The 14972-nt window shown below is 39.7% G+C and overlaps 1 protein-coding gene across 13 annotated transcripts in view; it reads right to left on the reverse strand.

The window, feature by feature from the left end:
- The window catches only part of baz2ba (bromodomain adjacent to zinc finger domain, 2Ba), a 252745-nt gene that overhangs the window by 132617 nt on the left and 105156 nt on the right, over positions 1-14972 (reverse strand). For all 13 annotated transcript variants that reach the window (XM_072261994.1, XM_072261996.1, XM_072262004.1 and 10 more), the window contains 3 exons: positions 9589-9780; positions 5869-6033; positions 427-608 (listed from right to left, as the gene is read on the reverse strand). In XM_072261994.1, coding sequence (XP_072118095.1) covers positions 427-608; positions 5869-6033; positions 9589-9780 — 539 coding nt within the window. The remainder of the gene's footprint in view (positions 1-426; positions 609-5868; positions 6034-9588; positions 9781-14972) is intronic.

The raw sequence follows: 14972 nt of genomic DNA on the forward strand, positions 1-14972 counted from the left end.
ATATTCTCGGTAACCACCTCAAAAAACTCAAGAAAATTGGCTAGAAGTGACCTACCATGCACAAAGCCAAGTAGATTATCCCTAATCAGGCCCTATTTTAATCAAAAACTTGTATATTCTGTCCCTTAGAAAACCTTCCAATAACTTACCCATCACTGATATCAGGCTCACCAGCCTACAATTTTCCAGTTTCTCCTTAGTCTTTTTTGAACAGAACAACATTAGCTATCTTTCAGTCCCCTGGCACCTCAGTCATGGCTAAAGATGTTTTAAGTATCTCTGCCAGTGCCATGGCAATTTTGGTATTAGCCTCCCAGAAGTTTCAAGGGGCATTTTGTCAGGGCCTGGGGATTTAAACACCCTAATTTGTCTCAAGACAGCCAGCATCTCCTCTTCAGTAATCCAGTATATCAAAAAGTTGCATACCTTTTCCTTAACCTTATCTTGGGTTTCTGAATGTCTACTTTGCTCAAGAATGCATTTCCGACTTTTTCCAGAAACTGTCATGTGCGCTTGTCCAGACGAAATCATTCCAATGGTAGCCAATCCAGATGTGCTGACTCCTGATACAGCAGTAATGCTGCTACCATTCAATGATCCATTCATACCTTGAAAAGAAACTGCAAATTGTGGGAAAAGCACCATCTTTTATATAATTAAAGCAAAGTTTTGCAAAACCAGTTCTATTTTCAGTGCGTAGCAGAAACAAGGAGTGGCTGCATGAAATGCCTATCAATGGCATTGTATATGCTATTATAGTAAACTCTTGAATCACCTTATTTCATGCACAAAAGTAAAAATCTTTCAGAATGATAGCACCTACAGAATGCTGAGTCCATGTATGTTTAACTTAAAGGGATGGAGAGTACTGCATGAAAAGTGAGGGGTACAGAGCAGGAATTCACTGAAGTATTTATTTACTCAGAAAGAATTCTAAAATTTAGAATAAAGAAAATTAAAACTTTCATCAGCACTCCAGAGCTGAAATAGTTTAACTATAGTGTACTACTACTCCAATTCTGCAAAGCAACTCTAGTAGCTAAGGTCTTTCCCAACTAGAGACAAAGTTTTAAAAAAAACAGCTACCAACATCATAGTCCATCACGGGGAAAATCCCTCTCGACCACTGAGCACTTCTACATGAACTGCAGTCACAGGAAAGCAGCAACCATCATCAGGAACCCCCATCACCCAGGACATACTCTCTTTTTGCTGCTGCCATCAGGAAGCTTGGTACAGGAGACTCAGGACTCACCATCGGGTTCAGGAATAGACACTATCCCTCAACCATCCGGCTCTTGGGGATAACTTCACTTAACCTCACTTGCCCCATCACTGAGATGTTCCCACAACCAATGGACTCACTTACAAGGAGTCTTCATCTCGTGTTTTCAATTAATTTTTATTTATTTTTTGTATTTGCACAGTTCATTGTCTTCTGCACTCTGTTTGAACATCCAAGTTGAGTGGTTTTACACTGATTCTGTTATGGTTATCATTCTATACAGTTAGACTATGCCCGTGAGAAAGCTAATCTCAGGGTTGTATATAGTGACACATACAGTGGCATGCAAAAGTTTGGGCACCCCTGGTCAAAATTTCTGTTACTGTGAATAGCTAAGCTAGTAAAAGATGAACTGGTTTCCAAAAGCCGTAAAGTTAAAGATGACACATTTCTTTAATATCTTAAGCGAGAAAACTTTTTTATTTCCATCTTTTACAGTTTCAAAATAACAAAAAAGGAAAAGGGCCCGAAGCAAAAGTCTGGGCACCCTGCATGGCAGTACTTAGTAACACCCCCTTTGGCAAGTATCACAGCTTGTAAACACTTTCTGTAGCCAGCTAAGAGTCTTTCAATTCTTGTTTGGGAGATTTTCACCCATTCTTCCTTGCAAAAGGCTTCTAGTTCTGTGAGATTCTTGGGCCGTCTTGCATGCCCTGCTCTTCTGAGGTCTATCCACAGGTTCTCAATGATGTTTAGGTCAGGGGACTGTGAGGGCCATGGCAAAACCTTCAGCTTGCGCCTCTTAAGGTAGTCCATTGTGGATTTTGAGGTGTGTTTAGGTTCATTATCCTGTTGTAGAAGCCATTCTCTTTTCATCTTCAGCTTTTTTACAGACGGCGTGATGTTTGTTTCCAGAATTTGCTGGTATTTAATTGAATTCATTCTTCCCTCTACTAGTAAATGTTCCCCGTGCCACTGGCTGCAACACAAGTCCAAAGCATGGTCACTCCACCCCCATGCTTAACAGTTGGAGAGGGATTCTTTTCATGAAAGTCTGCACTCTTTTTTTCTCCAAACATACTTTTGCTCATTGTGGCCAAAAAGTTCTATTCAAAAGGTTCAAAGGAACATCTAAACAAGCCTGATGCATTTTGGAAACAAGTCCTGTGGACTGATGGAAGTTAAAATAGAACTTTTTGGTTATTTTGAAACTGTAAAAGACGAAAATAAAGAAGTTTTCTTGCTTAAAATATTAAAGAAATGTGTCATCTTTAACTTTATGCCTTTTGGAAACCAGGTCATCTTTTACTCGCTTAGCTATTCACGGTAACAGAAATTTTGACCAGGGGTGCCCTAACTTTTGCATGCCACTGTATGCGCATTCTGACAGGCTGCATCACTGTTTGGTATGGGGGGTGGGGGGGAGGAGGAAACTACTGCACAGGATTGAGAGAAGTTACAGAAAGTTGTTAGTCAGCTCCATCTTGGATACGAGCCTCCATGGTATCCAGGACACCTTCAAGGAGCAGTGCTCAGAAAGGCAGCGTCCATTATTAATGACCCCCATCACCAAAAACATGCCCTCTTCTCATTGTTACCGTCAGAAAGAAAAGCTTGAAGGCAGCCACTCAGCAATTCAATAACAGCTTCTTCCCCTCTGCCATACAATTCCTAAATGGACATTGAACCCATGAATACTATATATACTATTCATGTATTAAATTGTATTGCTGCTGCCAAGTTAACAAATTTCATGATACATACCAGTGATATTGAACCTGTTTCTGATAATAAATTTACTTTGAACTTTGACCAATTTATGGATTGCTTCAGTTTCCAAAATACTATTTGGAACTTAAAAATACAAAAAGATTACAACCATTAACAGTCACGTAGCACCTAACAGAAATAAGCTTGAATGGTTGGTTGGTGCTTCGACATGCTTGTAACTTCTGTACTTTGATGTGTTGTAGAGCACAAGTTGTGGATGTCCTAGGAAGGAAGCCTCAACAAATTGATATTTTGCAAAGTGAAAATATTATGCTGCATATTTTGAGGAAGAAAGTCAAGAATCAGCAACAGAGGTGCTTTATTGATCAAAATTACTGCTTCACCATAAATGATATTGATGTTCTTGAGAGTTTTAGGAGCTGCATCCATGTAGCCATGAGATTAATTTTAGACTCCCGATAAGTGCCTTGGGATATAGTTCCTTTAGGGAATCTCCAGCTCCCAAGCTGATCCAGATGCGTTTCTGATCAATAGTGACCATGACATTATCACAAGAAGGTGATTAGACCCTTGCTAATGGACATTATCTAGCACTGTGTGATACTCATTGCTTATCATACATCACCACAGCTTTGAGCACTTTCCAGATCTTGCTGGAGGTGGGCATATAACATTCAATTACCTGGAGGAACTGTAAATAGAAATCATCACTGTGCAATCAGTAGAAAACAACCCACTATCTGCCTTTATATGGGAGAAATGGTTGCTAACAAAGTAACTGAAGATAATTGTATTAATGATGCTATCTTGTCCTGGGTTGAGATAGTGGGTGTGGCTTCAGCCCTCGATAAGCTGTCTTCTGATCCTCAATGGTCTTTCATGGCTGTTCTTTGGAGCCACATTCAGTGTAAATGATATAATGTCAAGGCAGACTTTATTACCTCAAATCTGGAATTCAGCTAGTTTGAACCACTGCTTTGAGAATCACTGAGCCAGTCCCAGATGTCATGTAAAATGAATAGACTTGGCTCAAGATTTACATCTGTTATGGTTAGCCTCAGGTAAAGTCTGAGAAGGAATATCCTTCTCAGGACTTGTGTCTAAGGACAACTCATTTATGCTTTGTATTGATGCATAGATCCCAGTGTTTGTTGAGAATATTAGTGAGCCACCTGTTCCAGAAGTTCTTTGTTGTCCACCACCTTAAGTAATTTTATACAACAGTGTTGAAGATATTTGACTGGGCATGTTGATCAGAGGATCATTGAAGATCACTCACAAAATTTCATCTCTTGAAATTTAGGTCACCACATAAATTTAGGTCTGGACAATTCAAATTTAAATCTGGCGAAAAAAAAATGACCAAATCACAATTATTTTTGAGCACAGGAAGCCTGGAACCACTCTGCCTGAGCCAGTCTTCATGCACTGCCTATTAGGAGCATTCCTTCAGTCTTTTTCTATCGAGTTTTACACATAACAAAATGAAAAAATGTGTGAAAAACATAAAATAGACAATGTTCTCAATAACATCTTGAAGTGGGTGTGGTAATTCCCAATTCTGGTTTGAGCCATAATTAATGGACTGCATAAAAATATCTATCCAAAAATGAGAAGCAAATTTATCTTCTCCTTGCTCTTCATGTCAGCCAAAACGTTCCTTACCTGCAACCACATACGAGTGTTTTGGATGACTGCAATGATTTGATGACCAACTCCTAATCAGCTGACACCTACGCTTTTACCAGAAGGTGACCATCAACTGCAAACAAGCCAACCCCCTTCGACAATCGTCAGCATCAAAGGGAACAATGCTGTTCACATGTATCTACAGTGCCATTGTAAACAATCAGTAAGCTTTGCTGCTGCCAGCAGAGCTTCTCCTTTAAACGGCAACCTACAACTCGCTAACTATTGCTGCCATGCCACATTCTGGGCTATGCAGACCTGTACAACATGCAGAGCTTGCTGAGAAAGCGACTCCTATGTCAGTATTGTGTTCAACTTAAGAATTTGGGAAGGATGAAGCTGAAGTAAGGAAAGTGTTCCACAACATTTGGAAAGCTGCACAAGCTGAAGCACATATTACACAACTTCATAATCTACTTAAATCTGATTATGGCATGACTTAAAATCAGTTCTTGGCAAATTTTTCTACAGAAGCAGTTTGTCATTACCTTCTTCTGGGTGGTGTCTTTACAAGACTGGAGACCCCAGCCATTATCAATACTCTTCAGAGATTGCCTAGCTGGCATCAGTGGTCACATAACAAAGACTTGTGAAGCCATGGGAGCAGGTGCTGGTGCATATCACGTGACCCTAATCGGGAGCTAGGCTGATGCTACACCTTGCCCAAGTGTGACCAGCAGGCTAGTGGAGGGAAGGAGCACCTTTGGTAGAGAGGTATCTCTACCCCACCACCCAATGACTCAAAAGTAGAGCTTAAATTCCTACACTTTGTTTGGTTACAATGTTTAATTTTTTCCCCAAAGACCAAATGAAATAAATCCTTGATTTAATGTTCAACTTTGTTGGGGCTCCATGAGGCCCCCAACTTATTTCCTTTTTAAAAGAGGTAAAACATTTTAGGATTAATAATACCAAAGGAACTGGGTTTTTGAGCTTCTCACAAAGTACATCTAGTTGGTATTCCAAGATTGCTCTCTTTAAATAAAAAAAATCAAAAACCTGATTCAACGAATTTGCACGACGTATAAAACTTGTTGAGCTCATTATAAATTAAATGGATTTAGTTAAATCTTCATGCTGCAATGGATTATTAATTTAACCTAATGATCAAAAATCTAGTTGTTCAAAAGTCACCAACTTACAACATATTTCAAAGAATGGAGACTGCATTTAACTTGTATATAACTATATACTTCAAGAATATATGGTCTGCTATCACTCACCTTTTTGTGTCCCTCGACCAAATTTGTTTGTGTTTCGGGAATGGAATGGATTAGAATCATGGTTTGGAGTGGAAGCAGCAAACACTGGTGGAATTCTTAACATGCCTGATGGGAAAAATGTTCCTGCACGAACCTGAGTGTCTGTAGCTCGCCACCATTCAGTGCCTTCATAAGACAAAGATAACATCTTTGTAGGAGGGTTTGCATTTTATACAATTTACTTTTTCAAGTTTTATACAACATTTTTTTTCATATAATTACTAGGGTTTAAACAATCCAGTCATTTTTAATGAGAAGTCAGAAAATCAAAACCCTCTTGCACTCTCAACCCCAACTCCAACCTTATTTTCAGATAAGCAATCAATGTTTTTAATTTACCTAATGAACATTCTTTTTTGACATACGAGGCATATTTTGAGACAATCTTATTCAAGATTTTTAATACATGCTAAATTATTCTGTATTTATTTCCTTATGAAATTTCTCCCGATAAACAATAAACAACACATAATCCATTTGAGACATTGCAAGTCATGCCTACTTCAAGAAATCCATAATTTGCAATACCCTTTCTTACACCTGATGTTGAGTGTAGCCTGGAGATGAATTAATATGATTATTATCATGCCACTTGTGTTGCCTTTTTGACTTAGCAAACAGATAGCTAGAATGTAACTCACTTGACTAGTGTTATAAATCATGCAACATTGTTCAAATGAGGAAAATTATATCTGCAATAAATTATTAAATCATTTACTTTTCATATACATGTATACTACACAATGACAGTGAAACTGGAAGTACCAAAGAAACTTGTAATGAAATTCTCCATTTTAGCTCAAAAAGTGCACCTGCATACTTAAAACTGTGCTGCTGAAATACCTTCCTTCTTTCTTAACCATGTTAGAGCCAATGACCACATATCGCGGATTCCCACTCTTACTCACTCCTTGGACAGAGTGGGAACAGAGTTCCTCTGGCCCTTACTTTCCACGCTATAATCCAAAAGATCACCTTTCATATTTTCTGCCAGCTCCTATAAGGATCCAACATTCCTCCTTTATGTGGTTCCAGTCTTCACATTCCTTTCTCATCAGACTCCATAATCTACAGCACTGTGTTGTTGCTATTTATCACTTTTGTGCCTCTGTCACCATCTTCATCCTTTCCTCTTCCAGGTCCAACAATCAACCGCTGCTCATCTGGATCCACTTATTGCCAACCCCCACTTCTTTATACTGACCTCCACTACTCTCATTCCGGCTAACAGATCTTATCCTGGAATACAAGTTGTTTCTTTTCACCCACAGCTGCCTCTACAAATGAAGTTTCTCCAACAGCTCAACTTTTTTTTGCTCCAGACTTCAGCATCTGCAGTCCTCTCCTCTATTAGCTTTTTGATGGAAATTGCTCATTCCACAATTTCCTGGTCTGCTCTTTAGCAACCCCCTCCACCATTTCCCATTGTGTAGAACTTTTTCATGCAAATACAAGAGATAAAACACCTGTCTTTTGATTGTAAGACCATAAAACACAAAAGCAGAATTAGACCAATGCAAATGCAATTCATTTCAAGAGGACTAGAATAGAAAAGCAAGGTTGTAATGCTGAGGCTTTATAAGGCATTAGTCAGACCGCACTTAGAATGCCATGAGCAGTTTTCAATAGGTGCATTTAATGTCAGAGAAATGTATACAATATACATGCTGAAATTCTTTTTCATCGCAGACATCTACGAAAACAGGCTTGCCCCAAAGAATGAATGCTAGTATTAGAGAGGGTCCAAAGGACGTTCATGAGAATAATTCTGGGATGAAAGGGTTAACATGAGCAGAATTTGATGGTTCTGAGCCTGCACTCACTGGAAGTTTAAAAGAATGAGGGAGACCTCATTGAAACCTATCGATTATTGACAGGCCTACATGGAGTGGACCTAGAGAAGATATTTCCTACATTGGGGAAGACTGGGACCAGAGGGTACAACCTCAGAATAAAGAGACACACACTAGGAACAGATGAGGAGGAATTTTTTTTAGCCAGGAGATGGTGAACCTGTGGAGTTCAGTACCACAGACAGCTGTGGAGACAAAGTCATTGGGTATATTTAAAGTGGGGTTGATAGGTTCTTGATTAGTCAGGGCAGCAAAGGGATATTAAATCAGCCATGATAGAATGGTTCGATGGGCTGAGTGGCCTAATTCTGCTGCTATGTCCGATGGGCAGGTAGTGCTTAGGAGGTAGGGAGTCTGCAGCAGGACAGACAGGTTAGCAGAATGGGCAAAGAAGTGGCAGATGGAAGTGTACAGTTCTGTATTATGGTAGAAGGAAGCTATGTATCTTTTCCTTTCATTTAGTCAGTGAATATACCTTCATCATAGCACATGGTAGAAATTATCCATGAGCTCACCACCCAGAATGAGGCAATTTCCACTCCTGTTGATCCTAAATGTTTACAGAGTTCTAGAACTGACCCCCACACCTCCCCAGATTGCAAAAGTAATCTCGCTGCATTCATCATGTTAAGACCTATCAGAATTCTAGACTTCAAACAGATCTGTTCTCATACTTCTATACCCTAGTGAATTCAAGTCCAATCAATCCAATTTCAGCTTGTACAACAATCGCACCATTTCAGGAATGAGTCCAAAACTGAACACAATACTCCAGATGTGGCCACCTGTAATTGTAATTAAGACATCCTTGCCTGCTTAACGCAAGACTTCCAAGTTATGACAACTAATGTGACATATGTACTACCTCCATATTTGCTCAGTGACTGGTGTACAAGGACAACCAGCTCCCTTTGCACCTCAATATTTCTCAAGGGAGGGGAGGAGAAGATGGCGACTCGACGCAGCGTACGCAGCCGCTCCGAAATGATACCATATTTGTAAGTAGGTACCATGCACAATCCTGATTTGATGGAGACAGATGTGAGAAGCACGGAGGAAAATCTGGAGAAACTTCTGAAGTGCCCACTTCGCTGCGGCTGCAACTGCTTGTTGCCGGGGCCGGGGTCGAAGTGCTTGGCAGAGATGGTGCTCAGTGCTGGAGGGCTGGTCGGAGGCTCAAAGTTTCGGACGGACTCAAGAGTCAACTATGGTCGGGTGCTGAATCGGCAAGTTTGCAGCGCTGGAAGCTCATGGCAGGGAGAGTTTTTCTTCCTTCTACCATCTGTGTGAGATGATGGGACTTCCGAGAGACTTTGAGACTTTTTTTTTAACCGTGCCCATGGTCTTTTCTTTATCAAATTATGGTATTGCTTTGCACTGTTGTAACTATATCTTATAATTATGTGGATTTTGTCAGTTTTTCAGTCTTGGTTTGTCTTGTGTTTCTGTGATATCATTCTGGAGGAACATTGTATCATTTCTTAATGCATGTATTACTAAGTGACAATAAAAGAGGACTGCGTGTCCTCATAATATAATATAATCTAATTATCATTTAAATGTTAATCTGCCTTTGTTTTCCATCAAGAGGGGGAACTTCACATTATAGTGTAGCTTCTACACATTTGCCCATTCAATCAATTTAGCTAAATCGCCTTGAAGCCTCTTTCCATTTTCCTCACAACTCAATCACATCCAATTTCATTTATTAAATAAAACTTAAAAAAAAACACAAAAATAATACATTTGGTTCTCTTGTCCTTAGTACTGTATTATTTTACTGTGGAATGCCATTTATATAGAAAAGAAACCATCAACTTCAAATCACCTGGAAAAGATGAAAGTTGTGTGTGTCCCACCAAGGCTGAAGATGCACCAATTGTTCCCAGGCCACCAAACTCTGAACGCCCTGAGCTTGTAGTGTGCAGTCCAAATGCTGCGTGGTTAACCATAGGGAAGGCACTCGATACTGCGGACAGATTAAAAGGCTGATCTCCAGCTGCTGCTCTAAACATTTGTCCTGTAAAAAGGAACATTTTCAGAGAAATGAGATGAGCAGTGAAAGTATTATGAAGCAAACTGAATGAATTAAAATGCTGCTTTGGTTTTACAAATTGCATTGAATTACATTTCAAACATTTTCTACATTTGTTGCTGATGAAAATCTGTGACCACTTGCAGAATTAACTCACCAACAATAAGCATTCTATCCATACAGGTCACAGAGCCCACTGCCTTTGTCAAAGCTGAAGACAAAACACAGCTTCAGCCCAGAACATCAACAGACTTGCTCACTACTGTGTCTGACTGGCAACTACAAGTCTATCTAGGCAAGCAATTAAAGTTCCCTGATTTCATCGCATCATCATTACTGAGACTTGACACGGTCATTCTGTCAGAAACTTCAGAGCAGGTGGTCACAGTAGAACTGAATGTTCTAGGGAAGGCCAGATTGAGGAGGTGTTGAGTATAAGAAAGGTAGTTACCAGGAGCTAGTAGAGCAGTGCCAGAGAAAGAGGTGGAGAGCATGTCGTGAGACTATAGAAGTGGGGTGTAGTGGTTTTGCTGGCTGCTCGGCAACCTCCTTGGCATTAAGGGGGCTGCAAAGAAAAGAGGCATCAGGACCATCACAGAGACTGCGATGCAAGTCCCCAGATGGCTGTCAATCAAGAGGCGTGACCTGTAGACTAATACTGCTGGGACAAAGGGTGGGGCCTGATCAACCCTTGCTGGGATGCCTGGCCAAAAGGGTCTGATGTTGGAAGACTTGAAACATCTGATGACCCCACTTTTTATCACTGATGACGTGTCCCAGCACATCCTAGGAAGTATCTCAGCATCATGGATGTTTGGAAACAAGACAGCAAACACAAGCATTCAGTTCAGTAGCATATGTGCAAATACAGTGCCTATAAATAGTATTCATTCCCTTTTGAAATTTGCATGTTTGATTGTTCTGCAACATTGAACCACAGTGGATTTAATTTGACTTTTTTGACACTGATCAACTGAAAAAGATGTTTCCATGTCAAAGTGAAAACAGATCTCTACAAAGTGATTTAATTACAAATATAAAAACACAAAATAATTTATTGCGTAAGTATTCACCCCGTTTAATATGGCACACTAAATCATCCTGGTGCAGCGACTGGTTTCCGAAGTCACAAAATTAGTTAAATGGAGATCACCTGTGTACAGTCAAGGTGTTTCCATTGGTTGTATTAAAAATGCACTTGCATCTGGAAAGTCCAACTGCTGCTGAGTCAGTATCCTGGCAAAAATGACAGCATAAAGACAAAAGCACATTCCAAGCAACTCCATGAAAAGGCTATTGGAAAGCACAAGTCTGGAGATGGATACAAGAAAATCTTCAAGTCACTGAATATCCCTTGGAGTACAGTTAAGTCAATCATCTAGAAGTGGAAAGAATGTGGCACAGCTGTAAATCTGCCTACAGCAAGCCGTCCTCAAAAACTGAGTCACCATGAAAGAAGCGACTAGTGAGGGAGGCCACCAAGAGTCCTATGACAACTCAGGAGGAGTTACAAGCTTCAGTGGCTGAGATGGGAGAGAACGTGCATACAACAACCGTTGCCTGGGTGCTTCGCCAGCCACAGCTTTACGGGAGAGTGGCAAAGCGAAAGCCGTAGTTGAAAAAAACTTACATAAAATCTCAGCCAGAGTTTGCCAAAGGTACGCGGGACACTCGGAAGTCAGTTGGAAGGAGGTTCTATGGTCTGATGAAACCAAAATTGAGCTTTTTGGCCATCAGACCAAGCACTATGTTTGGTGTAAGCCAAACACCACATATAATCAAAAACACACTATCCCTACCATGAAGCATGGTGGTGGCTGCATCATGCTGTGGGGATGCTTCACTGCAGCAGACCCCAAGGCTTGTGAAGGTAGAGGATAAAATGAATGCAGCAAAATACAGGGAAATCCTGGACAAAAATCTGATGCAGACTGCAAGAGAGCAACTTGGGAGGAGATTTGTTTTCCAGCAGGACAATTTTGCCAAGCATAAAGCCAAACCTACAGAAGAATGACTTAAAAACAAAAAAATTAATGTCCTGGAGTGGCCAAGTCAGAGCCCAGACCTGAATCCAATTCAGAATTTGTGGCTGGACTTGAAAAGGGCTGCTCACCCTTGATCCCCGTGCAATCTAACAGAGCTTGTGCAGTTTTATAAAGAATAATGGTGAAAAATTGCAGTGTCTAGATGTGCAAAGCTGATAGCGATCTATCCACACAGATTCAAGGCTGTAATTGCTACCAAAGGTGCATCTACTAAATACTCACTTCAAGGCAATTATGTAATCAATTACTTCATGTTCAATAATTGAAGTAAATTTGGACCAATTTCTAGAAATTTGTTTTCACTTTGACATGAAAGGGTCTTTTCTGTTGATCAGTGTCAAAGACAGCCATATTAAATCCACTGTGATTCAATGTTGCGAAACAAAAAAAAACATGAAAACTTTTGAGGGGAGGATTGAATACTTTTTATAGGCACTGTACCAAGAGAGTCAGTGAAAATAACTTAATTTACATCCATAGTCTAATTTCAATTTAGAAATATATGGAGACAACAACCTATACAGAACTACCATCACGAAAAGACAAATTCCTCATCTGGAAAATGTAGATTCAGGGAGTAAGAGACCAGAGGGATGCATATTTAGTTTTTGAGAATTTAGTGAAAATTGAGTCAATCCTGGTCAACAAGTATATGGAAAGACTGGGAACGAACAGAAACACAGATTAAGCACTGTCACACGATTATGTGATCAACTGTATCAAGGTGGTGAAAGGGGAAAATCTTGATCAGAGGAATTATGACCCAATAGTTCTATATAACATGGAAACAGTCCCTTTGCCCAAACTGGTTCATGCTGACCAAGATTTTCATCTAAGCAAATCCCATTTGCCTGTATTTGTCCCATTCTGCTCCATGTACTTTTACATGTTGTTAATGTACCTGTCTCAACTACTTGGTCTGGCAACACATTAAAATACTTACCAGATTCTGAGTTAAATTAAAGTTACCTCTCAGGTTCCTATTAAACCTCTCTCCTCTCAACTTAAACAGACGTCCTCCAGTTCTTGATTCCCCAACGTGGGAAAAGATTGTGTGCATTCACTCTAACTATCCCCTCAACTTTAGACATCTCTAAGATCACCACTTATTTCTACTAAATAAAGTCACAACCTGCTCAGCCTCCCTCCGTAATTCAGTCCTTCGCATGCCAGCAGCATCCTCAAATCTCTTCTGCAATCTTTCCATCTTAATAGTACCTTTCCTATAGCAGGTTGAAGAAACTGCACATGATATTCCAAAGGCAGCCCCACAACCATCTCTCACGAATGCAATATAACATCATCATTCTGAGTGTTGAGTAGAAGTTAGGAAGGTCAATTTCCAAAAGGCCTTCTTCACCACCTTGTCAGCCTGCAGTGTTACTTTCAAAGAAACATGTATTATAATCGTAGGATCATCTGTTCTACAACATCCTGTGGGGTACTGTGACAACCACTTTGCAAGTCCTACCTTCATTTGACAATGCAAAATGAAACACTTCGCACTTTTCAGAATCAAACTTCATTTACCATTCCTCAGGCCATTAACCGAGCTGATAAAGATCTCTCCGTTAATCCATCTTCACCATCAGTGATACAAGCCACGTTAGTATTATCTGCAAACTTGCTGAGCATACCTTGTACATTCTCATCCAAATCACTGATACAGAGATGGCAAATAGCAATGGACTAGTACAGAGAACTGGAGAACACAAGTCACAGGCCTCCAGTCTGAAAAACAACTTTCCACCATCTCACTCTACATCCTGCTATCGAACCAATTCTACTTCAGATTAGCTAGCTCTCCCTGGATCCCAGGTAATCTAACTTTCTATAACATCTTCTCAAAGTGTTAATCTTAGGCATTACTGAAATCCATACAGATATCATCTTTCACCCTGCTCTCATTGAACTTCTTGGTTAGTTTTTCTCTAATTGAACTTCTTGGTTAGTTTTTCCACAAAACTTAATCAAAATCCTGAGACATGATCTCCGATATATAAAACATGCTGATTACCCCTAATCAATCTACCTTTCCAAATATTTGTATATTTCATGCCTCAGAATCCTCAAAGTAATTTTCCTGTGTTAGCTATACCCCAGTGTGTCATGAATAAAGCCCTCCCCAGTATTGAACACATCCACTTGGAGCGTTGTCACAGAAAAGTAGCATCCATCATCAGGGACACCCACCACCTAGGACATGCTTTCTTCTCACTGTTGCCATCAGGAAGAAGGTACAGGAGCCTTAGGACTCTCACCACCAGGTTCAGGAACAGTTACTACCCCTGAACCATCAGGCTCTTAAATCAAAGGGGATAACTTCACTTGCCCAACACTGAAATGTTCCTACAACCAACAGTTACTATGAAATGGACATGCATTTGGGCCATGCACATTCAAAGACCCATGAAAGAAAAGCTAAGAAATTGCATGTTAAGGTTGGAATTTCTGAGAGTATGACAGATCCTTCTAGTTAATATTTTGTTTTACAGGTATAGAATATTACAGCCAACGGTGAATGGTTATTCAAAGTTCCTTTGGCTTCCCTCAAGCTTGTATTTCAACTTCAGTTCCTCTCACACTATGAAGTATTTCTACAAGTGTTACGTATTTCCAAATCTATGTAGCTTAAACTTAATTTAACCTTAACATTGATTTATCCAAGTACAGATTCAACATCAAATTTAAATTTCTTGGATTTCTTTAAGTTTAAATTGACAAATCAATTACTTTTGTCGCTTCAACTACAAGAAACCAGTCACAAATAAGAACAATTTTAATTGATGTAGTTCAAGTTATCACCATCAGAAAATATTAAATTAAAAAACCCAGAGAACAACTGCAACATAAAGCATGGTACACACGGGATAATTGGCCCAAATAGTAGAAACAATAATTAGGCAAGAAAGAATAATTAGGCAAGCACATAAGGAATGTACATAAAATAGGTGGAAAGATGCATAACCAAAATACTAGCACAGATCATTTGGGTTGAAGAACAAGTTTCTTTGCTAATCAGTTAAACTTTCATAGACAGGCATGCACGAGAAAACTTAAACAGCCCCAAACAACTTACATTATGTTGAATACAACTTTAAAATGATAACATTGACCCCATTTACCACATGA

The sequence above is a fragment of the Mobula birostris genome, chromosome 6, assembly GCF_030028105.1.
Source record: "Mobula birostris isolate sMobBir1 chromosome 6, sMobBir1.hap1, whole genome shotgun sequence".
In the NCBI taxonomy this organism is placed as follows: Eukaryota; Metazoa; Chordata; class Chondrichthyes; order Myliobatiformes; family Myliobatidae; genus Mobula; species Mobula birostris.